The following is a 26,116-nucleotide window of genomic DNA, read 5'->3' on the forward strand; positions in this document are numbered from 1 at the left end:
TGTTTAACACCCATGTACACTACATGTGTTTAACACCCATGTACACTACATGTATATATATATCTCTGTATTAGCTCGCCGCGGTGTTTGGCTTTGCGATCCTCCGCACCCCAAAATAGCCGCGCGTCACTCACGCGCGCGCCGCCTCCCCCGCCCCCTCCCCCGCCCCCTCCCCCCTCACCTGTGCGCTGCCCCTCCCCCTTCACCTGTGCGCTGCTCCTCCCCCTCCCCCCTCACCTGTGCGCTGCTCCTCCCCCTCCCCCCTCACCTGTGCGCTGCACCTGCGCCGCCTCGGCGGGATGAGGGCGCGGAGACGACGTCGCGCCGGGGACAGTCGTCATCGCTCGCACTCTCGTCTCCGCTACCCACGACTGCAACAACAACTACAACGACAACAACAACAACGACTGACTGGCTGACAGTTCTCGAATCAACCCCGGGGAGTCGGCGAGCAACTTCGCGGCGAGACTTCGCGGTCGTTGTACCGAGGTAGGGGGTGGGGATCCCGCCGAGTCCGTCTGGCACGCCACGTCCCGTCGCCTCCGACTCGCCGCTCTCCGCAGACGCGCGTCAGTGCGGCGTGCCGCCCAGACGTGGCGATCGCGCGTGCTCGCGTGTGATAGCTCATACATATCCGTCGTCGTCATCAACATGAGCCATGGTCTATCCACCGCTAGATGAAGACATCCCTTACGCAGTCGCCATCGGTCAGGGTGCTGAGCTGAACGCACGGCTCGTTGTTGAGCGTCCATTCCCGTGCTCGCGTTAGGGACACGTGTCCTTCGAGTCGTCCACGTGTCTCTCGAGTCGCCCACGTGTTCGACGTTCAACGCCAACAGCTGATGTGTCGCTCTCGGCTCAACTGAACATTGATTTCATTGAAAGGAAGATTCGGAACGAAAGTTTAGAGGAGGAGGAGTTAAGGGTGAGTTTGGGGGGTGAAAGGGGGGGTGGCATCACCATTAACAACATCATCATCATCATCCCACTCACATCACCGCCGGTATCAACATCCGTGCGCACAGCTATGGACGCATCTTGAGAAGGAGGAGGAAGAAGAAGGGAGACGACGAGGTGAGAGGAGGTGGATGTGGATGAGAAGGCGGCATTGCTAGCCGGCAGCCGGAATCATCCCAAGGCGGAACTCGTCAGCTCGGAATCTCAGGAGCTCACCCCAGGACCCACCTCACCGCCCGGAACCTCGTGAGCTCCGCCGGCGATGGGCGACCAGGTGGACCTGGCGACCCTCTTCCGGAAGTGCGACGTGCGCGGCACGGGCCGCCTCGAGTACGAGGACTTCAAGCGCCTGTGCAGGGACCTCGGCGTCGAGTCGCACGAGGTTCCCGCGCTCTTCCAGTCTCTCGACAGCGACCGCGACGGCGCCATCAGCTACGGCGACTTCGAGGACGGCTTCAGGAACGTGTCCGAGGGCTCGGACGAGACCGGCCGCGCGGCGTCGCTCCGGCGGCTATCGTCCGTGTCCTACTCCAACTTCTCCACGACCTCCTCCACGTCCCCCTTCGCCTCGTCCCCCGCGGGGCGACTCGCGTCCCTGCCGCCGGTCGCCGCCTCGTCTCCCGTCAAGTCGCCGCTGCGTCGCAAGCGCTCGTGGCAGGATTTCGAGGATCAGTGCGGGGAGAATGTCCGCTACCTGCCCAAGTGAGTGGCTCGTGGGATCATTGTGTTATTGGGTGGTGGGGTCATTGTGTTCTTGGGACGTGGAGTCATTGTGTTCTTGTGTCGTGGGGTCATTGTGTTCTTGGCTCGTGGGGTCATTGTGTTCTTGGCTCTTGGGGTCATTTTTTTATTGGGTCGTGGGGTCATTGTGTTAATTGTGTCATTGGATGATGGGGTCATGTGACGCTATTGGGCTGTGGTCGTCCTTGTAAGAAAGCTGCTAATCTCAATGGGCTTCATCAGCTGCAATAATACAGCCCCGAGTCTGGTTTCGGGGTCGTGGTGGGGGCTATGGGGATGGTGGCTGACCGAGAGGGGTCAGTGAATGATGAACAGCAGGCGACAGCTCGCGTCTTTCCTCTCTCTCCGCCGAGTGCTGCCGACTTTTTGCGTCGAACTCGGACCCAGAGAGGCGGGGACCTTTGCCTCGATTACCGCCTGGCAACTCGCCAGCGTTGGTTGGAAAGCAAACCTGGCTCTGCCGATGAGGCACTGAATGTCGAAACCGGTTGAAGAGTTGTATTTGTATGAAAGCAATGCTGCTGAAATAATTAATTTTTGAAAGCCCCGCCCACCTCCACGTAACCCCCCCCCCCCGCGAAGCTGGAATCCGCGGTGACAGGGGGAGAGGCAGTTTACGGGCTTGATGGTCTCGATGAGAATGCCGACGGTGGTTGTACATTAACCACGTGGGTTGTATTCCCTTATCAGCAGGAATTCAATCGCCATAGTTTACGGCGTCAGTAGCAGCAGAAGCAGCAGCATGAGCGTTATAAGAAGCATTGGCCTCATCATCATCAGCAGCAGCAACGATAGAACATCGTCATCAGCAGTAGCGCAATACAGTCATCAGCAAGGGCAATAATGATATCATGATCAGTAGCTGCGGGGATCAATAGCAGGGGGCATCATCCCCATGATAATCAGCAGCATGTGTGTTATCAATTATCAGTGGCATTAGCAGCAAGCACATCATCGTCATCATCTTTACACGCAGCTCCCTCTTCCTTCAGACAGCGGTGGCCTCGCACAAACCACAGCCGCCACCGCAAGCCGCACGCTGCCAGTCACAGCCAAGCCGCACGCCGTTACCAATCACAGCCAGATTAGCAGGACGACTACGACCACCAGTTACACCCGCCGGGAATATGGAGCATGGTCCCGGACACGGAATGGTCTCGGCTCGCTAGTCGTTAAAGTCCCAGCAGGTGGCTTGATTTCGGGCATCGGGAATTAAAACACCTTGGCACATTAGCGAATAACATCGGCGGTGGTTTTCGAGTGAAAATTATACGATAGGCGCTTTATAGCTCATCGGATTCCCCCAGTCCAGGTAAGCGTTCTGATTTACAACATGTAGAGAGAGGCCAGGGATAGCTGCTATCTCTGTGACGAAGTGGCCCGTTCGTTCCTTGTTTTTGCCTTGGGAGGTCACAGGAGTGCTGTTGTTGACACGGAGCGAGTTGAGTTTTTTTTGCTTTGTAGATTTTTCTTGTGCACCACTGCCAACGCAAGCAGCAGCATCAACCTCGCCAAATAAATTTGGTTTAGCTATAATAAGTAATTCTAAATGTAAATAAGTAATTTTAACTTCAGGTAAATCCCCTAGACTCACGATTGCTAGTATTGACAGTTACAATCTGGGGTTGGATTTTTTTTTACGTGTAGAGATTCATAAATAAAGTTGACGTCTGCTCATCATTTCAACCAATCATCTCTATAGACTTGTCACTGCCATGGGAACTTGGAAAATCCTCCACTGGTCCACGTTTGGAGCAGACAATGGCATGGTTTGTTGTTGTGTTGTTTGTGGTTGTTATCGTGGTGAATTGTAGACGAACGGGCCTCGTGGGCATCGCCATCGCCACGTTCCCCGGGGGTCGTGGGGGCTCCGGGAACTCTTAATCGATGCGTGAAGTCACGAACCCCACGCTTCACTGACCCCCCCCCGCGCTCTCCGTGATTCACAACTCCACCGCCAAATTCCACGCAGTGACTCTCAAGCTCCAAACCGAGCCGCACCCCAACCTCGAGCCCTAGCAGCAGCCCAACTTTAACCCTGGCGTGAGTCTGACTCTAACCCTGGCGTGAGTCTGAGTCTAACCCTGGCGTGAGTCTGAGTCTAACCCGGCGTGAGCCTGAGTCTAACCCTGGCGTGAGCCTGACTCTAACCCGGCGTGAGCCAGAGTCTAACCCTGGCGTGAGCCTGACTCTAACCCGGCGTGAGCCTGAGTCTAACCCTGGCGTGAGCCTGACTCTAACCCGGCGTGAGCCTGAGTCTAACCCTGGCGTGAGTCTGACTCTAACCCTGGCGTGAGCCTGATTCTAACCCTGGCGTGAGCCTGACTCTAACCCGGCGTGAGTCTGAGTCTAACCCGGCGTGAGTCTGAGTCTAACCCTGGCGTGAGTCTGACTCTAACCCTGGCGTGAGCCTGACTCTAACCCGGCGTGAGTCTGACTCTAACCCTGGCGTGAGTCTGAGTCTAACCCTGGCGTGAGCCTGACTCTAACCGGCGTGAGTCTGAGTCTAACCCTGGTGTGAGTCTGACTCTAACCCTGGCGTGAGTCTGAGTCTAACCTGGCGTGAGTCTGACTCTAACCCTGGCGTGAGTCTGACTCTAACCCTGGCGTGAGCCTGACTCTAACCCGGCGTGAGTCTGAGTCTAACCCTGGCGTGAGTCTGACTCTAACCCTGGCGTGAGTCTGAGTCTAACCTGGCGTGAGTCTGAGTCTAACCCTGGCGTGAGCCTGACTCTAACCCTGGCGTGAGTCTGACTCTAACCCTGGCGTGAGTCTGACTCTAACCCGGCGTGAGTCTGAGTCTAACCCTGGCGTGAGTCTGACTCTAACCCTGGCGTGAGTCTGACTCTAACCCTGGTGTGAGTCTGACTCTAACCCTGGCGTGAGTCTGACTCTAACCCTGGCGTGAGTCTGAGTCTAACCCTGGCGTGAGTCTGAGTCTAACCCTGGCGTGAGTCTGAGTCTAACCCTGGTGTGAGTCTGACTCTAACCCTGGCGTGAGTCTGACTCTAACCCTGGTGTGAGTCTGACTCTAACCCTGGCGTGAGTCTGACTCTAACCCTGGCGTGAGTCTGACTCTAACCCTGGTGTGAGTCTGACTCTAACCCTGGCGTGAGTCTGACTCTAACCCTGGCGTGAGTCTGACTCTAACCCTGGCGTGAGTCTGAGTCTAACCCTGGCGTGAGTCTGACTCTAACCCTGGCGTGAGTCTGAGTCTAACCCTGGCGCGAGCCTGACTCTAACCCCGGCGTGAGCCTGAGTCTAGCTCTAACTGAAGCCTGAATCTAACCCTGGAGTAAGGCTGATTCTAACCCTGGCGCGAGCCTGAATTTAACCCTCGCCGATGCCTAACTCTAGCCCTGCCCCAACTTTTGACACTAGCCCTAAGCCTAACCCTAGCCGCATGACTAACCTTAGCCCTAACGCTAACCCTAACAGAATCAGAATGTGTATTTAGACTGGAGGGATCCGATGAGCTATTATACAGCTCTTTTTCACTGATGTCTGGCCGGGACAGGTCAGGACGTCACAACAACAAACAATAAACAAAAGCACGACTTGAGTGCAAAGGACAGGAATGGCAAACAAACAACAACTGACCTGAGCCTCACTAAACGACTCCTAAGCATAACTTTAACCCTAGCACGGAGCCTAACCCTAGACCCAAGCCTAACTTTAAACCTAACCATAATTATAAGTGTAAATCTGGCCCAAAGCCTAACCCGAGCTCCTAAACCCGTTCCTTCAGGCTAACTCTAACCCTAGCACGGAGCCATAACTCTGACCCTGTCCCCTAATCACTCTGAACCCCTCATTCACAATGTCCCATTGTGACTCTTAGTGACGTCACGGCAGACCCATCTATCCCCCCAAGAGCGCCGTGAGGAATTCTTACTGCGTCGTAAATCCTCAAAATTTACGACCCAATAATGTACAGACGTGTGCGCCTGTTGATCTATTGCCTCGTGTGCGAGAGCACTCTGTGTGTGTGCGTCTGTGGGTTTACGTGTGTGTGAGAGAGAGCTGTGTGTGTGTCTGTGGGTTTACGTGTGTGTGAGAGTTAGACGTGTCTGTATATGTCCTTGTGTGCGCGCGTGTACGTGTTGCGCGTCTGTATCGGCAGCGTGGGGAATACGGGTGACGAATTTCACTGAGCCACTTCACGCTCAACACGTTGGTCATGCCCTGTGCCAACCAGCCTGCTCCGCTTCCTCGTGCGACGCATCTGTGACCGATGAAATGTACATCCTGCGCGAGGTCAACCATTCACATTCAAATTCAGGGTTGTGAGCCTTCTCAAAGAAGCACGTGGAAATTACACATTCCCATGACGGGGTGGTGGTGTGCGTGGTTGTGTGTGTTAGCGGTGGTGGCATCGGCGGCCGTGGCCACGATGACCTCTTGACCTTGATCCTCTCCACAGCTCGTGGGTCCACGCCTCGGAGCTGCACTCGCAGCTCTCCCAGGTGGGGGATGAGAACCTGCAGCTGCTGTACGAGGGCGTCCTCTCCAACTTCCTCAGCGACATCAAGCGCCGCGTCACCGACAACGAGGATGTGAGCTACCAGCTCAAGCGGTGAGCCGCTCCCCCCACTTCCTCCCTGCTCCCCTCTCGTTCCTGCTACCCTCTTCTCCTCCTGCCCTTCTCCTCATGTCTTCCCTCTCACCCCCCCCCCCCCCGTGTCCTCTCTGCTCCCTCTGTCTCTCTTCTCCTCCCTGCTCCCACCCACATTCCCCCTCCCTGAGAAGGTCGGGTGTCGTCGACCGATAAGCACCTGCAGCAGCGTTTGGCATAGGGAAGCAGCAGTGACCTCTCGGATCCTGACCGCAACCTGACTGGTCATCGCGGGGGGGGGGGGGGGGGGGCAAGCGGTCGGCGTTTTCCCGGAGGACCTGGATGATGACAGGCAGGGCCAGCAGGCGGATGGACTTCAGGCCTCCTAGCTCGGAGTGACCGGTTCGATTCCCGCGCACAGGATACAGGAGCAGAGCGCATTCCACCAGAACGAGATGGAGGCCGAGATGGAGGAGCGGGTGGCAACCACGGAGACGCGTGTCCGCAACGAGGTGGGACGCTCAACCAACCGCACTCCCACTCATCCGCACTCCCACTCATCCGCACTCCCACTCATCGTAGGCGACTCGGTGAAGTCGCCTACGCCGCTCTCGTGCCAGGGCAGGCGCACTTTGAGGCCACGCACACGGACACAAACATGTCCGTGTAGCCTTTTAACACATACACTCGCGTACACATTTGCACGCAAAGACAAAGATCCCCTGGGTAGCATCTCGACAGGTAGTTGGGGCAAGTGCTGGTCGAGAGCACACAAGTGGTGGTGTGGCCAGAACCACAATCGGCCACCTTTGTCTTCCCAGGGCTGATGTTTTTCTCACCACACCCGGCACTCATTTTAAAGCTGAGCTGATCTAAGGGATGCCAGGGTCTGGTTTATATCCCACTCGCCAATAACGTCAGCAGTAGCCGAGAATCGAACTCGGGTCGGCGGCTTCATAGGGTAGTGCGCTAACCACTATGCCACCTCTCCACGCACACAACAACAACCGCCATTCGCCACTAAGTGGCGGTGACGTCACCACGACGCTTGTGCCAGGCCATGTGCACCTTGAGGCCACGTGAAGTGTCGAACGCCCGCTGGCAGGAGGTCACGGGGCAGACCCAGGTGCCACGGGTCGACTGACCGAGATGACCGAGATGACTGGCTGATGCACCACCTGTGCCCCCTACTGTACCAACTTGCTGTGCTTTAGCCACCCGGCGCTCCGCTCGTTGTTGTGAGCGTTGCTCCTCCGCCCTCCGTTGTTGCTGGAGGGCGACTGCCTCCAACTGCCCAGTAGCGTCCTTCACGAGCCTCCTCCACTGAGGCCGATCTTGACACCGCTGGTACCAGTCATCGGCAAGTCCACTCAGCTCCACATCCTCCTGTACCACATCACTCAATCTCTTCTCCAGCCCGTGCCGCGCCCGTTTAGCCCCCTCGATCCGGCCGAACAAAAGCTGTTTAGGCATGCGGTGGCTGGGCATGCGGGCTACATGACCCAGCCAACGCAGCCTTGCCTGCCGGAGGAGCTCACTGATGGGACTTTGCCCAGATCTTTCAAGGACTTGTGAGCTCCTCACACAATCCAGCCTGGTTAAACCCAGGATGGATCGTAGGCAGGCCAGCCTAAATGTTTCCAACCGGCGAAGATGCTCCACTAGGGGGGTCCACGTTTCGCAAGCGTAGAGAAGGGAGGGAATGACCGTGGCCGAGAAGACCTGAAGCTTCGTGCGGAGCGACAGACCAGGTAGCTTCCACACAGCGTTACGCAACCGATGAAAAGATATTGCCGCTCGACTGATTCGGAGTGAGACCTCTGCTGATAAACTGGAGCCGGTCATAAGCACACTGCCCAGGTATGGGAAACTCTCCACTCTCTCCACAACTGCCCCATCACCAATTGGGAGTTGTGGGGGTGGAGTGTCCGATGGTACAAAATACCCAGGCAGGTGCTTAGTTTTGGTGGGGCTGATGGTAAGGCCCCACCTCTTAGTGGCACGCTCCAGTCTCAGCAGCAGTGTCTCCAACTCCTCTTCTGAATGAGCAGCTATTACCAAATCATCGGCATACATAACGTGGTTGACCAATAGGGAGCCATCCCTTGATCGCACCCGGGCGTCGATCAGCCTCCCATTATATCTGTACCAAATGGACACAGACACGCACACACAGATGCCAACGCACGTGAACGCATGCGGATCGGGCACTATGTGGTTGAGGTGTTATTGAGGTGTGGTTCTTCTGCAATTCACGCATCGTTCGTGCTTGGCTTGGGGCGTGGTTGTGTGCAACTTCAGTGGCATGCCAGTGTGCTTTTAAGTATCGTTCAGTGCTTCTTGGAACATTTAGGTATGGTTCGTGTATGATTCAGGTAAAGTTCGGGAGTGGTTCCTGATACGTTCAGGTAAGTTTCAGACACTGTTCGTGTAATGTGCAGGTGAGGAGCCGCTCATGTTCAGCTCGTGTTCAGGTAGTCTTCAGGTGATGTTCAGGTAATGTTCAGGATATCTTCAGGTAGTGCCCCCCCTAACGGCGCCTCTGTGCACCCGGTGCAGGAGAAGGCGAGGGCCGAGGCGCTGATCGCCGAGATGCGGAGGAGGCACGACGGCGAGGTGACGGAGCTGCAGGCGGCACTCGAGAGGGTCAACGAGGTGCGTGTGTGTGTGTACGTGTGGGAGTGTGTGTGTGTGGGAGTGTGGTGTGTGTGGGTGGTGTGTGTGGGAGTGTGGGTGGTGTGTGTGGGAGTGTGTGTGTGTGGGTGGTGTGTGTGTGAGTGTGTGTGTGTGTTGGTGGTGTGTGTGAGAGTGTGTGGGAGTGTGTTTGGGTGGTGTGAATGTGTGTGTGTGGGAGTGTGTGTGTGGGAGGTGTGTGTGGGAGCGTGTGTGGGAGCGTGTGTGGGAGGTGTGTGTGGGAGGTGTGTGTGGGAGGTGTGTGTGGGAGGTGTGTGTGGGAGGTGTGTGTGGGTGGTGTGTGGTATGTGTGGGTGGTGTGTGGTATGTGTGTGTGGGAGTGTGTGTGTGTGGGAGGTGTGTGTGGGAGGTGTGTGTGGGAGGTGTGTGTGGGAGTGTGTGGGGAGCGGTAGTTAGTGGTTAGCACGCTGCGCTACGAACCTGGTGACCCAGGTTCGATTCCCACTCATGGCCAACACCAGTGACGATTATCTGAACCGGTCCTGGGCCTCCCCTAGGTCGACTCCAATGAGAGTACCTGGTGCGATGTGTAAACATCGCCACTCGGGAGACAAAGGTGGCCAGGCGTGGTGTTGGCCACCCACCCCCTCGTGTGCTGTGCTGGCCTTCATAGGTGCTCGCTAACTGCATCTGTGTGTGCATGTGTGCATCTGTGTGTGTGTGTGCGTTTGTGAGTGCGTGCGTATGTGAGTGCGTAGGTGTCTGTGCAACAGTGCGTGTGTTGTGTGTCCGTGTGTGTGTGTGCGCGTGTGCACATTTCTCTTGGCGTGTTTGTGAGCATGCGTGTGTGTGCTCGCTAACAGCACTACCCCTACAGTCTGTTGAGGCTATATGGGGGATCTTTGTCTTTGTGTGTCCGTGTGCGTCTGTGTGTGTACGCGTGTGCACATTTGTCTTGGCGTGTCTGTGAGCATGCGTGTGTGTGTGTGTACGTGTATACGCACGCACACACTCACGCGTGTTTGTGTCGGTCTCGTTCAGCTCCAGTCGGATAAGAAGGCGGTGAACAAACACGATGAGATCATCGAGCTGAAGATGAAGATCAACGAGATGACGATGGTGGGTGCACTCTGACCCGATCACCACAACTCTACCCTGGACACTCGCCACAACCCTGACACTCACCGCGGCTCCAACCGTAACCCCTACTCTGGCCCAACCCTCGTGTTGGCCTTATCGCTGACTCTTACCTTGACCTGAACCTTTACCCTTTTCATAAACCTTAGCCTAATCCTATTCCTTTCCTTGAGCTCAACGTTAATCCTTCCCCTAACCCTGAGTCTCGTAATCACCCTCCCCATGGCCCTTGACAAAGCAGCACTCGCGTTACCCACTCTGCAGGGATGATGAATGCCTTGGTTAACTTCCTGACCATTGCTCTACAATGACTCCAATCCTCATCCTCCTCGTCGTCCTCTGCCACCTGCAGGAGAACCAGCAGATGAAGAGGAACCTCTTGGAGGCGCAGACGAACCTGATGGTGCTGCAGAGCGAGCTGGACACCGTGAAGACCGAGTCCACCTCCCAGCGGCTCAACCTGGAGAGGTGAGGTCCCCCAAGTCGACCGTCCGGGGTCAGGAGGTCAAACGGAGTGGCCTGCCATTGCTGATTGCAACGCGGCATCCGAACGCGACAGCATCTCAACACGAATGTCCCTTGTGATGGCCTTTAGCTAACCATCAAACCATCCACAGATGACCATCCATGGCTAACCTTTTGGCCAACCATCTAACAAAGACGGTCACTGCATCGCGCACTTTCAGATGCGCTTCTGCGGCCGTCTGGAACGCTCTTCCTTCCAACATTAGGAAGCCACTGGAGCTATGCTCTTTGAAATCATCATCGTCTAGAATGGAAACCATTTTTCTTTAGAACTACTTTTTGTGTTTAGCTCGTTGTCCTTCCCCCGCACCTCCGATTAGCGTGGTTGGCTACGTACGGTGGGAAAGAGGTTCAAGTTCAGCGTACATCGTTCTCAAAGCATTCGATAATGAAGGTGGAACAAGAAAAACGACGCGCTGTCTCTCTCTCTCCGCCGAAGCCCTCGCGTCGTGGCGAGCAGCAGACTCCGACACAAGAGCTCTGAATGTATTTCTGCTGCCATTGTGCACAAGAAGAGAAGAGCATTTCTCAGGTCATGTTTGTTATTCAAATAAGATGTAAAGAAAGAGGCGTTGCTGTCAGTGGCTGTACTAAGTCATGAAAAACAGGGACCCCATCAATCTCCCGAGTCCCCACAGAGGAGTCATCATCACTAAACTCAAATATCTGCTGCAGTGCATGCACGATAAGCGTTTCAGCTCTCGCGAGTGTCAGGAAAATGGCCTGGAACGGTTTGCGCCGTTCGAGGGGACGGCTTAAAAGTCACTCAAACTCTCGCAAAAGTTCAGACGGGGACTGAGTGTTGCGTCATACCCCCGAGCATTCGGGTCGTCAAGAAATATCCAAGCGTATTGTCTGATAACACCAAACTGCTGCGTGTCTTTGTGTGCGAGCGAGTGGATTATTGGACAGCTGTCTGACAATTCAGAGTGGATTGTTTGAGTGGATATTCTGAATTCTCAGGGGATTTCTGTCTCCTGTGATTTTAATTCCCCCTAAAGTGTCCCCCTTGACCGACACACGCGGAGACACACGGGGGGGGGGGGGGTAACAGGGGACACACGGGGGGGGGGGGGTAACAGGGGACACACGGGGGGGGGGGTAACAGGGGACACACGGGGGGGGGGGGAGGGTGGGACAGGGGGCACACGGGGGGACACACGCGGGGACACACGGGGGGGGGGGGTGGGACAGGGGGCACACGGGGGGACACTGAGACGCGAGGCTACAGCACTGAGACACGACGGAGACTGAGCAGCAATGCGCCACTCTGTGCTCTCGTAGAGCGCCTCGGGCGCCCGCTGCTGCCGCCTCCTCTGCCAGCGGCCGCTGTCACGAATGGGCGCGCTTTATTTATTTATTTAACCTGTGCGACATGACAGAGGCCTCATTGTGATGGGGAGGGGTGGGGGAGAGCGAGGGCCGGGCTCCACGTGAGCAGCTCGGCAACCCTACACGCTGACGCGCAAGGCTGCGTGCGTGCGCGCTGGCATGTGTGTGCGTGTGTGCATGTAAACGATTGTACGTGCATGGTGCTAGCCCCCCCCCCATCCCCTCGTGCAGTGCCGACTTGCCTAGGTGCTCGCTAAAAACACTTGCCGAAACAGCGTATGCATGCTACCTGGGGGATCTTTGATACTGTGTGCGAGTGTGTGTGTGAGTGTGAGTACGCGCGTGCATGTGTAGATGTGTCCGTAGTGTGGTGGGGAGCGGTGGTGTAGCGGTTAGCACGATGCTTCACTACGAATCCCGGTGACCCAAGTTCGATTTCTGATCACGGCCAACACCAGTGACGATGATCTGAACCAGTCCCGGGCCTCCCCGAGGCCGACTCGGCCTCAAATGAGTACCTGGTGCGGTGTGTAAATATCGCCAATAGGGAGACAAAGGCGGCCGGGCGTCGTTGTGGCCACCCACCCCCTCGTGTGCCATGCCGGCCTTCATAAGTGCTCGCTAACTGCACTTGCCCCATGTGAAGGTGACACGGGGCATCTTTGTTGTAGTGTCCAGTTGAGGTTGTGTTCAGAGTAACTTAAACAATGACACCAGTGGTACAGACAATCCACGTCCACCGTCATCGTTAACTGTGCAGCTGATTAATCAGTTTAATGTATCTTCTTGGTTCTTTCGGTAAAGTCACGTAGAAGGGAAGTAATAAAATAATAAAAATATTATAAACATAATAAAACAATTCTCACGACGTTTCGGCCACAACGCAAGCAGCCGTCCTCAGGCGAAGAATGAGACATTATCAAGCTAGGAGCGTATATAGGTGTAGCGAGGAGGAGCGCCTTAACAAAAGAATGTGCATATGAAGAGGAATTTAGCATACCAATGGGCAATGCGTAGGAGGTGGGCGGAGGGGTTTCAAAGTCCCATTATGCCCATGCATTATGCAGGATCAACAGCACCACGGGGGGGCGCAAGGAACAGCGTTAATAAAGGAAAGGAATGTTAATGATATGTAGCTGCATTTACCAAACAACCACGTAGAAAACCAAAGTAAAAAACTACATAAAAAACTAAAATATAAACTGATACTTACTATACTCTACAATAAGCTGAGTTACTAACAACAAATAATAAATTACAATTCTACGTCGTAAGAAGTATATAATATACTTCCATCTAAACTTTATTCTTTATTCAGTTTAATGTAACTATTACTGTATGAGTGAACAAAAACATCTCCACTACCATGGATGGTTCATGAATGTCGCTTTGTCTCCATGTCCCCGTGTCTCCATGCCCCCGTGTCTCCATGCCCCCGTGTCTCCGTGTCTCCATGCCCCCGTGTCTCCATGACCCCGTGTCTCCATGACCCCGTGTCTCCATGCCCCCGTGTCTCCATGTCCCCGTGTCTCCATGCCCCCGTGTCTCCATGTCCCCGTGTCTCCATGCCCCCGTGTCTCCATGCCCCCGTGTCTCCGTGTCTCCATGCCCCCGTGTCTCCATGACCCCGTGTCTCCATGACCCCGTGTCTCCATGCCCCCGTGTCTCCATGTCCCCGTGTCTCCATGCCCCCGTGTCTCCATGTCCCCGTGTCTCCATGCCCCCGTGTCTCCATGCCCCCGTGTCTCCGTGTCTCCATGCCCCCGTGTCTCCATGACCCCGTGTCTCCATGACCCCGTGTCTCCATGCCCCCGTGTCTCCATGCCCCCGTGTCTCCATGTCCCCGTGTCTCCATGACCCCGTGTCTCCATGACCCCGTGTCTCCATGCCCCCGTGTCTCCATGCCCCCGTGTCTCCATGCCCCCGTGTCTCCGTGTCTCCATGCCCCCGTGTCTCCATGTCCCCGTGTCTCCATGTCCCTGTGTCTCCATGCCCCCGTGTCTCCGTGTCTCCATGCCCCCGTGTCTCCATGCCCCCGTGTCTCCATGCCCCCGTGTCTCCATGCCCCCGTGTCTCCATGCCCCCGTGTCTCCATGTCCCCGTGTCTCCATGTCCCCGTGTCTCCGTGCCTCCGTGTCTCCATGCCCCCGTGTCTCCATGCCCCCGTGTCTCCATGCCCCCGTGTCTCCATGCCCCCGTGTCTCCATGTCCCCGTGTCTCCATGTCCCCGTGTCTCCGTGCCCCCGTGTCTCCATGCCCCCGTGTCTCCATGTCCCCGTGTCTCCATGTCCCCGTGTCTCCGTGCCTCCGTGTCTCCATGTCCCCGTGTCTCCATGCCCCGTGTCTCCATGCCCCCGTGTCTCCATGCCCCCGTGTCTCCATGTCCCCGTGTCTCCATGCCCCGTGTCTCCATGCCCCCGTGTCTCCATGCCCCCGTGTCTCCATGCCCCCGTGTCTCCATGTCTCCGTGTCTCCATGCCCCCGTGTCTCCATGCCCCCGTGTCTCCATGCCCCCGTGTCTCCATGCCCCCGTGTCTCCATGCCCCCGTGTCTCCATGTACCCGTGTCTCCATGCCCCCGTGTCTCCGTGTCCCCATGTCTCCATGCCCCCGTGTCTCCATGCCCCCGTGTCTCCATGCCCCCGTGTCTCCATGTCTCCGTGTCTCCATGCCCCCGTGTCTCCATGCCCCCGTGTCTCCATGCCCCCGTGTCTCCATGCCCCCGTGTCTCCATGCCCCCGTGTCTCCATGCCCCTGTGTCTCCATGTCCCTGCGTGCCTGTAGGGAGCAGGCTCTGATCCGGCAGCACGAGGAGGAGAGGCAGGAGCTGACGCGGCAGATCGATATGCTCAGGTATGACGCGACACACACCCACCCTGACGCAACACACACAGTTCTACCGAGGTGAAAGGTAATAGGTCGTACATAGCTCATGATCGATACCGTAGACCTCTGCTTCCTTTCGGTCCGATTTTGGCCTTGACACTAGAAGATAAACACATTACCCACGTGACTTGGGTGACTGACAGACGCACTCGCAAATGGACAGATGGAAGGAGTTCCTTCGAGTGTCAACAGCCTTGAGTACGTTGCAACGCTGTATTGTTCACACGTTAACGTTCAAACGTGTGCGTGCGTGTGTGTGCTCAGGGTGTGGGAAAGGTGGCGCAATGATTCGCGTACAGCCCTTTGATCTCAGCAACCTGGGTTTGATCCCTTACCACGGCCCAACATGAGTGGCGAGAGTTCAAGTTTATTTGCTTTGTCACACGGATGATGATGATGACGATGGTCCCGTGCAACTGGTTGCCTGACGATTGTACACGCGAGGTCCGTGACGCTGCATTGGCACAGCAGCAGCAGCAGCAGCACCAACGACAATGACAACAAAGACAACAACTTGCAGAGAACGAGCACAGAGTCCTTCGGGAATATTACACAACATTTAGTGATATCTGAACCATTCCTTGGCCTTCCCCTAGGACGACTCGGCCTTAAATAAGCACCTGGTGCAATGTGTAAACATTGGCATTGGACCACCAACCCCCTCTTCCCCCCCACCCTCTTCCACCTTGCCAGACTTTAATAGGTGCTCGCAAACAGCACTTGCCCCAACATCCTGCGCAGGCTACACGGGTGACCTTTACCTTTGGCTTTGCGCACAGGTCGGCGCACCGCAAGATGAACGACAGCAACGATGGTCTCCGGGCGGTGCTGGAGAACTCGATGAGCCAAGCTCGCGCCAACGGAAGTCCCGTGAGTGACGTGCCGGTCACATCGACGCCACCTGTCCATCGACTAATGAGTTAACACGCGTGTCGGTTAACACGCGTGTCAGTCGAACAAGTCGCAAGCGTACGTCGCGGTCGGTGATGCGGCGAGAGACGAGCGTGGACCGGCTCGCTGCTGTCAGTCGCTGTCACACAAGTCTTAGACAAGGGGACCACAATGCACTTCTTCAGGAAATGCTGGTGGTTCTCTTCCATGACACACGGAGGGCGGAGGTTCTCTTTGGCGCGTGTTTGTGCCTCGGACATTTTTTGCGGCCCGTGCCGTTTTTCTGTCACGACGACGCGATTGTCCCGTCATTCACGGATTTGATCGCTACTCAAACGTGCCCAGTTAGAACAACATTACTCGCCAATTGCTCAAGCGGGACTGCGAACGTGCCGGTTAACTAAATACGTTGTATTGCACGCGGCTGGGTGAACGTCAACGCGTGGACCCGGGCCACACGGAGCTGTGGTGGAGGCGGCTCGTGTCGGCTGTGCGGTGGGTCGCGGTGGGTCGCGGTGGATCGCGGTGGGTCGTGGTGGGTCACGGTGGGTCGCGGTGAGTCGCTCGGTGCCGCCAGGGCTCCCCTCCCCATGTAGGGCCGTGGTCCGGCCCTGGTCCGGTCCGGGTTTTCTCTCTCGACTCTGCGAGCGTCCTGCTCGGTTTCTGAGCAAACGTGGCAGCTGGGGGCGTTCTGGAATAACGCACGCGTCGCGAATTGGAACGGGAAACAATAAATTACGAATTCGTTATTATGTCTGCAATTTAAGCACGATGATAATGATGGAGTATTGTGATGATGATGATGTTAATGATGTCCACAATAATGATGATGTCGATGTCAGTGAGCACAGTGATGACGGCGACGATGATGATGTTGACAATGATGACGATGTTGTCACCAGAGATCTCAGAGCCCATCGCCGGTGCCTGGCCCGCGCCACAGTTCGCCGCAGGTGACTCGGAAAGTCACGGGGACCCCGGTTCGACTCCCGGTGCCGAGGAGGCACCCCCAGCAGCACTCCCCTTCTCACTACAGCGGCGACGAGGACGAGTGAGTGAGCGGCGGTGACCTCGGCACGCCCGGCCAGTCCAGCGGTCGCCCGGCCGGCCGGCTCGCCCCCGCGCTGAGAGCTGCCCCGAGCAAAGCTCGAGCCAAACGCACCCAGCACACTGTGGCTTTAAAGAGAACACGTTAATAGCGGGTGACATTCACAGCACATAGAGACAGGCCAACATGAACGTAGACTGTGCCCATATTCATAGCTCTAACCTTAGCCCTTCCACTGACGTGATCACTGAGATTAACCCAACACTAACCTCGACCCCAACCCAAGTCTCGACTCTAACCCTCGCCTTGACTTTCACACACACTCTAACTCTAGCCCTATCCCTAACCTTCACATCAACACCATCTACTCGCTGTCTCCCACCACCGCACCCGGTGGCGCAGATATTGAGTGTGCAGGCGGTGCCACTGCAACAGGTGCCGGACTGTAAAGGGGGAGTGAGGGGGGGTGGAGGGGGGAGGCCCATGGGATGCATTGCGGCAGGGCCCATGCGATGTATTGCGTCAGGGCCCATGCGATGCATTGCGTCAGGGCCCATGCCAACCTACGCCACTGGCCTAACCCCACGCCGTCCCCGCCCCTCCCGGCAGCTTCTCGGCGTCGTCTCTCTCTGACTCGGCGCTGGAGGAGGAGGGCGGCCCCAGCTGCGTTGACAGCGGCCTCTCCACCATGCGGAGGTCAGGCGAGGCCCCATGGGGGGCGACCCGCAGGGCGAGGGGCCAGGCGGCCGCCCTGCACCGTAACGGCTTCCGCGGGTCCGTGAGCTCCGAAGCATCGGCCGTGGACGTGAGTAGAAGGGGGGGGGGGGGGCAAGGGGTTGGGTGCCTGGGGGGCCAGGGGAACTGATGGGGGAGAGCGCTGGACTGCCGGAGAGTCCGGAGGTCAGGGGTCGATCCTGGGTGTGGTTTTGCGGCTACGGTTACAGTAGTTTTGGAAGGTGATGGATTAATTCCGTGTCGGTCATTGGGGTTGATTGGCCATAGTCCACGACGCCAGTCAGTGCGGGTTGGTGAAGATGATCGCCCGCTACTCACGTTCGCCACAGCCGGGAATCGAACTCGGCCCGCTGGGTCCGTAGCGCAGTGGGGGATGCACCGAGCGGACGTCCCGTGACTCCGCACCGATGCGACCCCCCCCCCCCCCAATCACCGCTCCCCCGCCCCCGACGGCGCCCCAGGTACCAGACATGGAGGACGAGGAGTCTGAGCGCATGCTGCGAGGCGTGCGCGACGCGCGCCCACTCAGCCGCACCCCCTCCAACGCCTCCTCGCGCCGCACCATCCGCGCCTTCGGCAAGGTACGGCACGAGGCCCGGCACGGCTCCCGGCACGGGGGGGCTACACCGACCTCTCCGTGGGGAACACGTTATCCGGCTACGTACGGCGCGAAAGAACGTTGAACGTACGTCCGTGCGTACATCTAGCGGTGCTGCTGCTGCGGAGGGAGACGCACGTTCACACAGACGCGTGCGTGCGCGTCTGTGTCGTGCGCGCAGGACAAGGACGCGCTGAGCGGCAGCGGTGGGTCGGGCCGCGTGGGCCGCGTCTACAAGATCGTGCTGGCCGGAGACGCCTCCGTGGGGAAGTCGAGCTTCCTCATGCGGCTCTGCAAGAACGAATTTGACGGCAACACCTGCTCCACGCTCGGTGCGGCGATGGGTGGGGAGTGGTGGCGGGGGGGGGGGTGTGAGGGGAGGGGGGGAGACCCCCCGAGGTGTGTGCAGAGGAACGCAGAGGTGCCCACAGGACGGTGATCGTCGATGAGGAGGAGCTCCCGTGCTGCTGCCGTGGTGGCAGACAACAACACCGACTCGACGCGTTCGTCAATAACAACACTGGGGTCTTGAAAGGGAAAATAAATAATAGGCGACGTTTTGGGCAATGAACCTCATTCACAGCACCTGCAGAGAGGCGTTTGTGACACCCTGGTGGTGGTGGGGGCGTGGGGTGGTGGGGGGGGCGTGGGGGGTGCGTGTGACACCTTGAGAGTGGTAAGGTGACATCTGTGGCGGTGGGCGAGGGGACACCTGTGGAGCAGGTAGCACCTGCCGTGCTGCTGTGCCACACCTGGGGGGAGGGGAGGTGCTGGGCGGTTGGCTCACGCGGGTGGTGTGCCGTGTCGCAGGCGTCGACTTCCAGATGAAGTCTCTGGTCGTGGACGGGGAGGAGACGACGCTGCAGCTGTGGGACACGGCCGGCCAGGAGCGGTACGACCCCATGACCCCCTCTCCTCGTGACCCCCCTCTCTCTGTGACCCCCCTCTCTGTGACCCCCCTTTCCCCGTGACCCCCCCTCTCCCCGTGACCCCCCTCCTCGTGACCCCCCTCTCCCCGTGACCCCCCTCCCTGTGACCCCCCTCTCCCCGTGACCCCCCTCTCCCCGTGACCCCCCCTCTCCCCGTGACCCCCCCCTCCCTGTGACCCCCTCTCTCCGTGACCCCCCCGTCCCCGTGACCCCCTCTCTCCGTGACCCCCCCCCTTTCCCCGTGACCCCCCCTCTCCCCGTGACCCCCCTCCTCGTGACCCCCCTCTCCCCGTGACCCCCCTCTCCCCGTGACCCCCCCTCCCTGTGACCCCCCCCTCCCTGTGACCCCCCTCTCCCCGTGACCCCCCTCTCCCCGTGACCCCCCCTCCCTGTGACCCCCTCTCTCCGTGACCCCCCCTCCCTGTGACCCCCTCTCTCCGTGACCCCCCCGTCCCCGTGACCCCCTCTCCCCCCGTGACTCCCTCTCCCCGTGACCCCCCCTCTCTCCGTGACCCCCCCCGTCCCCGTGACCCCCCTCTCCAGTGACCCCCCCTCTACCCGTGACCCCCCCTCCCCGTGACCCCCTCTCCCCCCGTGACTCCCTCTCCCCGTGACCCCCCCCCCTCTCCTCCTGACCCCACCTCTTCCCTCCCGGGCTGTGTGGGCTACATGGGGGATCTTTGTCTTTGTTGCGGGCGCCAGGTTCCGCAGTATCGCCAAGTCGTACTTCCGGCGTGCGCACGGCGTGCTGCTGCTCTACGACGTCACCTGCCACGAGAGCTTCAAGAACGTGCGCGAGTGGGTGGACAATGTGCAGGTACAGCGGGTGCAGCAGGGACACGGGTGCAGCAGGGACACGGGTGCAGCAGGGACACGGGTGCAGCAGGGACACGGGTGCAGCAGGGACACGGGTGCAGCAGGGACACGGGTGCAGCAGGGACACGGGTGTAGATACGGGTAAGAATGCCTGATGGGGGTGGCGGAAGGCAACACGGGGGTCAAGGCTTGGTCGTGGCGATGGGAACGAGAGCGACGGCAATAATGACTATGACGATGATAACGACGATGATGACGACGACGATGACGACGATGATGATGATGACGATGTCTGTCTCCACCGTGCCCACGCAGGACGCCGTGGAGAGGAGCGTGCCCATCATGATCGTGGGCAACAAGACGGACCTGAGGCCGAACGACGGGGCCCCTAACCGCACCTACGTCTCCACGAACCAGGGGGAGATGCTCGCCATGGTGAGTCTCGAGGGGGTGGGGGGGGGATCGAGCGGAGGAGGGGTGCGGGGAGCGGCTGGCCGTGACGAATTCCGGACCGTCGTACGCACGTGCGTGACCCCACGACCCCGTCACGTGCGTGCGTGCGTGCGTGTGTATGTGCGTGTGTATGTGTAGCCGTTGGCGCACTGCGCTACGAACCCGGCGACCAGAGTTCGATTCCCGCTCACGGCCAACACCAGTGACGAATATCTCAACCGGTCCGGGGCCTCCTCTCAGTCAAGTCAGCCGCAAATGAGTACCTAGTGCGGTGTGTAAACATCGGTACTAGGGAGACAAAGGCGGCCGGGCGTGGTGCTGACCACCCACCCCCTCGTGTGCCATGCCAGGGGGTCATTGTCCATGTCTTTGTGTGTGGGGAGCGGCAGTGCAACGGTCGGCGCGCTGCGCTACAAACCTGCGCTCGCTTCCCACTCACGACCAATCACAGTGGCATATTGTTGAACCCGTCCTGGTCCTCCCTCTAGGTCAACTCAACATTAAATGAGAGTCCTCGTGTGGCGTGTAACCGTCAGCACTGGCGAGATGAAGGCGGCTGGACGTGGCGATGGCCACCCACCCACTTGTGTGATGTGCCGGCCTTCATAGGTGGTGCTTAACAGCATTTTCCACAACAGCCCGTGTGAGCTATATGGGGGATCTTTGTCTTTGCAGTCGTACAGATCGTTGTTTTGCGAGACGAGTGCCAAGGACGGCGACAACGTGGTGGAGGCCGTGCTCCACCTGGCCAGGTGAGATCCCCATCATCATCATCAACAGCATCATCATCATCAACAACAGTATCATCATCAGCAGCAGCAGGAAAATCACCATCACACACACTATGCAAATGTAAGCACATCTGTGCACACAAATACACACATGTATATTTTTGCATGCACGCAAATACACTTATGCACGCACATACACCCAAGCTCCCACGAGGACACACTCACGCAGAGTACAAACCTAAATGTGTCTTCCTGTGCCCCCCCCCCGCCCTTCCCACCGTGTCCCCGTGTTTCAGGGACGTGCGTCGGTTTGCGGGCAAAGACCCGGACCAGAGTGTGACGGACTTGACGCAGCAGGGAAACAAGGAGAAGTCCAAGTGCTGTGATTTCTAGCCGCTCTCACCTCCGCTCGCCTCCGTTCACCTCCGCTCACGTGGGATGGAGAGCAAGCCTGGCTGCGATTCCCCAACCCACGGAGACCCAGCACCAGCAGCAGCAACAACAACAACATCATCAGCATCATCATCAGTATGATCATCCTGAATCATCATCTGGCCACGTGCCACTCTGGACGTAGCAGCTCGACTCGCGATCGAGACCTGGCGGGGTTCCACCCAGCCCATCATCATCATCATCATTGACCCCGCGGGGGTCAGTAAAATGAGTATGGAGTCACTTCCTCATAAGTGAACAACGGTGGATGCTCTTTGAATGTATCGGTTCCTAAAATAAGAATGTGGAATGTCCACACACCCAACCGGCTTGGGTCCGCCAATCGCGATGTGCACCGTCTTCTCTCCGCTCGTTCTGGGCGAGAGGGCGGCACCGTCTAACATTTAATTCTTCTTCTTGTTGTTGGTATTATTGTTGTCGTCATTGTGTTCTGTTTTAGATCGAGATGCAAGCGGCACTTGATTCAGCACGTGGGTTCTAGTTGGTATGTACTGTACTGGACTCTCTAAGTGGCACGGTGACCGCTCTGTGTGTGTGCGTGCGTGGACCACAAAACCACCACGAGCTGGGTCTGTCCGGGTCCGTTACCCGGATTGATATTCCCGTGCCCCGGCACACCACATCCAGGAGTATACTTCTCGCTCCGCTTGTGGCTACCACGAGCCACGCGCCGTCGACTCGACACAGTCGACCACTGGCGATCCAGAGAAGACGCGTCGTGGGAAACGAAGCCCAGCCTGTTGTGTGTGTTGCATTGTGGGTATTGTGGAACGCACCGCGTCACTCTGCACGGACCGCAGTGAAAGCGCACGGAGCTGCGAGTTTAGCCAAAATCGATCAAATCGATCTTAGAGGTCCCCCGTCCACCCCTCCCCCACGCCCCACCACCCCACCCTATCCCCCTCCTCCATCCCGGGTCGTTAGCCGGTAGGGATGTAACGATGAATCACTTTATAACCGAAATAAGATTAATATGCTAACGGTAGCGTATGAATCGGTTATAATCGATTAATGTTGTGATTCACGAAAACCATTTGCGTGCCGCTATGGATTCCATACGCGGTGCTGCACGGGCAAAACAATAATCGATTCATTAATCGAATCGTGAACGTGAAATGATTGCCAAGCGTCACATCCCTACGGGCTCGTCTCTCAGCTTGAGCACTTTAATGAGCAATGAGTCAACGAGTCAAACGGGAATTCCCGTGAGGTCACTGGGGCTGGTTCGACTCCCACCCGCGGTCCCGTCCACTGCAGCTGCACCGACGCGCGCCGTTCTCCCTGCAGCGGGACCGGTGTCTGCTCTCGACCAATGGGCTCGCTTCCCTGCGCAGAGCCCTAACCCTAACTCAGGGTATTGTTCCACTGTACAATCTTTGTGTTTTGTTTTACACGCCGCGGTTTGTTGGAGCCTGTGGATAGAGAGAGACGCCTCGTGGTGCCATTGATCATTCGCCGGTTTGTTGTGCACGCGACTGAAGCGGTCTACCGCCGTGGCGCAATGGTGAGCCCACTGGACTCGCAATCCGCAGGTCGCCTGCTCCGTCTCCCTGGCGCGGCGGTGCGGTGGGGTGAAGTGTGGGCACTGGCACCGCTATCCAAGGCGGTCTCGCCAGCGTGGAGGAGCAGGGACACAGCACGACCGCTTCCTCGAGTGGGGGGTCATGCACCAGCGGTGGCGCGAGCGATGCGTCAGGTGCAGGGCCGGCCGCCCCCTTTACCTTCATACGAATACAATGAACAGTAGCACAAGACCCCCACGAAACGACTGGCAATTGGACAGCCGTCACCACCCCGTCACTCGGTGATCCGCCAACCCCACGTGGCTGTAGATATTTGTTTGATTTGCCTCCCCCACGTTGGAGACGGCGGAGTTTCTGCTGGTAGCACGGCCGCGAGGACGGGCACGAGGTTTTAAGCAAAGTGAGACGCGCTTCCGTCGTGCTCATTTGTTTTTAAACAATGACACTTGTTTACAGATGCGTTCACGTGAACTTTGTATAGTCTAGCGACGGGGGGGGGGGGGTGTATTGTTATTTTTAAAAACGAATACCACTTTATGGAACGTCATGACGGCCAGTGGTTTAACTTTGGTTAGACTGGGCCCTGTCATGCGAATGTGTAATTTCCACCACCGCTGGGCCGACTTCGCCTCGTGCAAAATAAGCGGCTCGTGTGCGTGTTGGGAACAGAGATTCGCGTGGTGTTTGCAAGAGTCTCTCTCTCTCAACTTTCGTCCGAGTTTTGATCAAATCGCGCCCCATGTCTCACCATCAGACGCGGAATCAATTGTAAATATAAATTACAGCAGCGGCATTTTATATTCAGAGTTGAAATTCTCGAAGAAATTACACGATTGGAATTGACCACCAGGTCTGCCCATCACCACCGCCATCAACTACAAGGAAACGGAAATTCGGCCCAGGTGATGGTGGTGGTTATTAGGTTGGCTATTGAAGATCAAGAGTCTAAGATCTGTAACGCGCTGTATTCAGCAAAACATATAGAATTAATCCAAATGAAACTTAAACAGGGAAAAAAAATTAATCCGTTCTTAAAATAACCGATTGCGATGTCACGGCTGACCGGACTCCAGTTGACAGACTGTTCCAGGCCACGGGGCTGGAGATGGGCCCTCCCTTCTACTGAAGGTGACCACTTCGCCTCTAAATGAATCCAGATCTCGCAGTCGATGCAGTGATCATCGAACTCCAGTCCTCGCCATCTCCCCACCCCACGGTGCAACGATTCGTGCTTTACCGAGCATCCGGCGCGTGCAGGAGGCATAGTGCGACTTAGCTGGCCAATGAATGATGTCGTTGAGTGGTGGTGTGGTAGGGCGCGCCGCGGTGGGGGGGGGGGAAGTCGCAGCCACTCGAGTTTGAGTAACTCTGCGCAGGACTTAATGATATTTTAAGGAACGATAATGTTAACGATCTCTTAATTAAGGATATCTTAACGAACTCTTAATTAGTGATCTCTTAATGAGATGCGTGGGAGGGTGGCCCGTCCCCTTCGTGTTGCCGCGCGGGGTCAAAACGAGGTCAATTGTATTTTCTTGCACAGTTTTATCTTTTTGAGGAAGGCTACTGCGATGGTTAAATAATAAATAAAGTTTACGGTCTCTTGTAACATCATCTCACGTGTCGTAATCAACATCAGTGTCAATCATCGTCAGCCATCACTTTGTTTAGCTCATGTACATTAGGCGGTACAGCAAATAGGTTTCTTACGCAATTACTCATCTGTGTGACCTATTGAGTGATGTCGCCTCGCATCTTGATGCGCGGTGCTGGGAGTTATCTGAGGAGCCAAACTCTCACTCCCAATGGAATCGGCTGTGGGCAAACATCTCAACGTTGCAGCGCCTCCCGCGAAATGGCCTTGCGACTCTGATGCTTCCCTATATCGATAACGGGCGACGATAATTGTTTTAAGAATGCGGGAGAAAGTGGCCCGGTGGGTCTCGCATTGCTGCTATGAGCTCGGCCACATGAGTTCGATTCTCGGCCACGGGGGTTGGTATGTGACCGTAGTGGAGAGTGAGCTGTGACTCGTGATCCTACCCCCTCCACGAAGCCACACTGACCAGCGCGCTGAAGAATGCTCAAACAATCCCTCTGACGGCACGCAGAGGCCTTCATCCAGCAGTGGATTGACAAAGCGCGTGACGCAAATATTATTTCACGTGATGAATTTAAGTGTAAATACATCTCGGTAAACAGGGAATAAATTTGAATAACTCGTTATTAAATTGATTACATTAAATGGCCTAATCAAGCGGGGACTTGATACCCTGATTATTATTAAGATGATGAGATTTCAGTGCTCCTAGCGCATGTTGTGAAATAAAAGCCGAAGTAATTAAGAAATTAAATTCGCAATTAAGCGACGAGAGTGTTGGTTTACTCGTGAAAACGATTTAACATTGCACAGACGAATTGCTTAATTATGCTATACCAACGGGCTCCTCTTAATTACATTAATTGATCAATCTCCTGCACCAGTCCCTGATGGGATTGTCTCTGTCCTAGGCCTAGTTGAACGGCACAATCACCACGGTGGGAGAGTCAACGTTTGGCGACATCCTATTTTACCAGCCACGCGGTATTTGCACGTGTTCTGGATGTTGAACGCATCATCGGTGGTTATTTGTAATGATATCGTCCACATAATAATATAATAACATTTTATATAATTATCATGAATCTAGAATTAGTGTCAACAAATCATCATTATCATCATAGTAATTCTATTTCATCATCAATTCAACATTTTTATTGTCACCACCATCAATCGCAATTCCTGGGTCACTAAAATGAGTACAATAACTTGAGGGTACACTATTTGGACTTGGTGCAGAGGAACTAACAGCAGCTGCTTATTGTGTTACTCTGATGCAGACAAACTAGTCCTCGTCAGAGGAACGTAGAATTCCCACCACATGCAATACGGGCTGTCAAGGCAGCATAAGGACCGCAATCGCCCCCTGCAGTGGAAGCGGGGGACACCAGAGTCTCGTCTGCTGCCCTCTCGTCATGATGATTAAGAAAGCGGTCTCAGCCTCCGTGCCTCGCGCCCCGCCACGCAACGCCTGCACGCGCTCGCCGATCGTCTGCGCTCAGATTACGTCATCGCACGCTACACGCGCCTGATGATTGGGGCGATCGGGTCACGCGCTATCTCGTAACCTTGG

At 56.7% G+C, this 26,116-nt stretch overlaps 1 protein-coding gene across 1 annotated transcript; it reads left to right on the forward strand.

Moving 5' to 3' along the window:
* Nucleotides 1-243: 243 nt before the first annotated feature.
* LOC144717222 (ras and EF-hand domain-containing protein homolog) lies at nucleotides 244-24,552 on the forward strand. The gene is made up of 17 exons (XM_078592605.1): nucleotides 244-1,659; nucleotides 6,122-6,274; nucleotides 6,675-6,765; nucleotides 8,813-8,908; nucleotides 9,929-10,006; nucleotides 10,377-10,492; nucleotides 14,665-14,733; nucleotides 15,546-15,636; nucleotides 16,560-16,708; nucleotides 17,315-17,510; nucleotides 17,902-18,021; nucleotides 18,220-18,370; nucleotides 18,849-18,930; nucleotides 19,670-19,784; nucleotides 20,099-20,218; nucleotides 20,912-20,988; nucleotides 21,264-24,552. The coding sequence occupies exons 1-17, from the start codon at nucleotides 1,220-1,222 to the stop codon at nucleotides 21,358-21,360; spliced, it is 2,241 nt and encodes a 746-aa protein (XP_078448731.1). The 5' UTR covers nucleotides 244-1,219; the 3' UTR covers nucleotides 21,361-24,552.
* Nucleotides 24,553-26,116: the final 1,564 nt, after the last annotated feature.

Source organism: Lampetra planeri, chromosome 3, assembly GCF_965212315.1.
Source record: "Lampetra planeri chromosome 3, kcLamPlan1.2.h2, whole genome shotgun sequence".
In the NCBI taxonomy this organism is placed as follows: domain Eukaryota; kingdom Metazoa; phylum Chordata; class Hyperoartia; order Petromyzontiformes; family Petromyzontidae; genus Lampetra; species Lampetra planeri.

Bases quoted from the DNA above. Each gene is read 5' to 3' on its own strand.
- LOC144717222 (XM_078592605.1), top strand. From the start codon at position 1,220: ATGGGCGACCAGGTGGACCTGGCGACCCTCTTCCGGAAGTGCGACGTG. The intron at 6,766-8,812 runs GTGGGACGCTCA...CACCCGGTGCAG, and splicing joins AGACGCGTGTCCGCAACGAG to GAGAAGGCGAGGGCCGAGGC. The intron at 17,511-17,901 runs GTGAGTAGAAGG...ACGGCGCCCCAG, and splicing joins CCGAAGCATCGGCCGTGGAC to GTACCAGACATGGAGGACGA.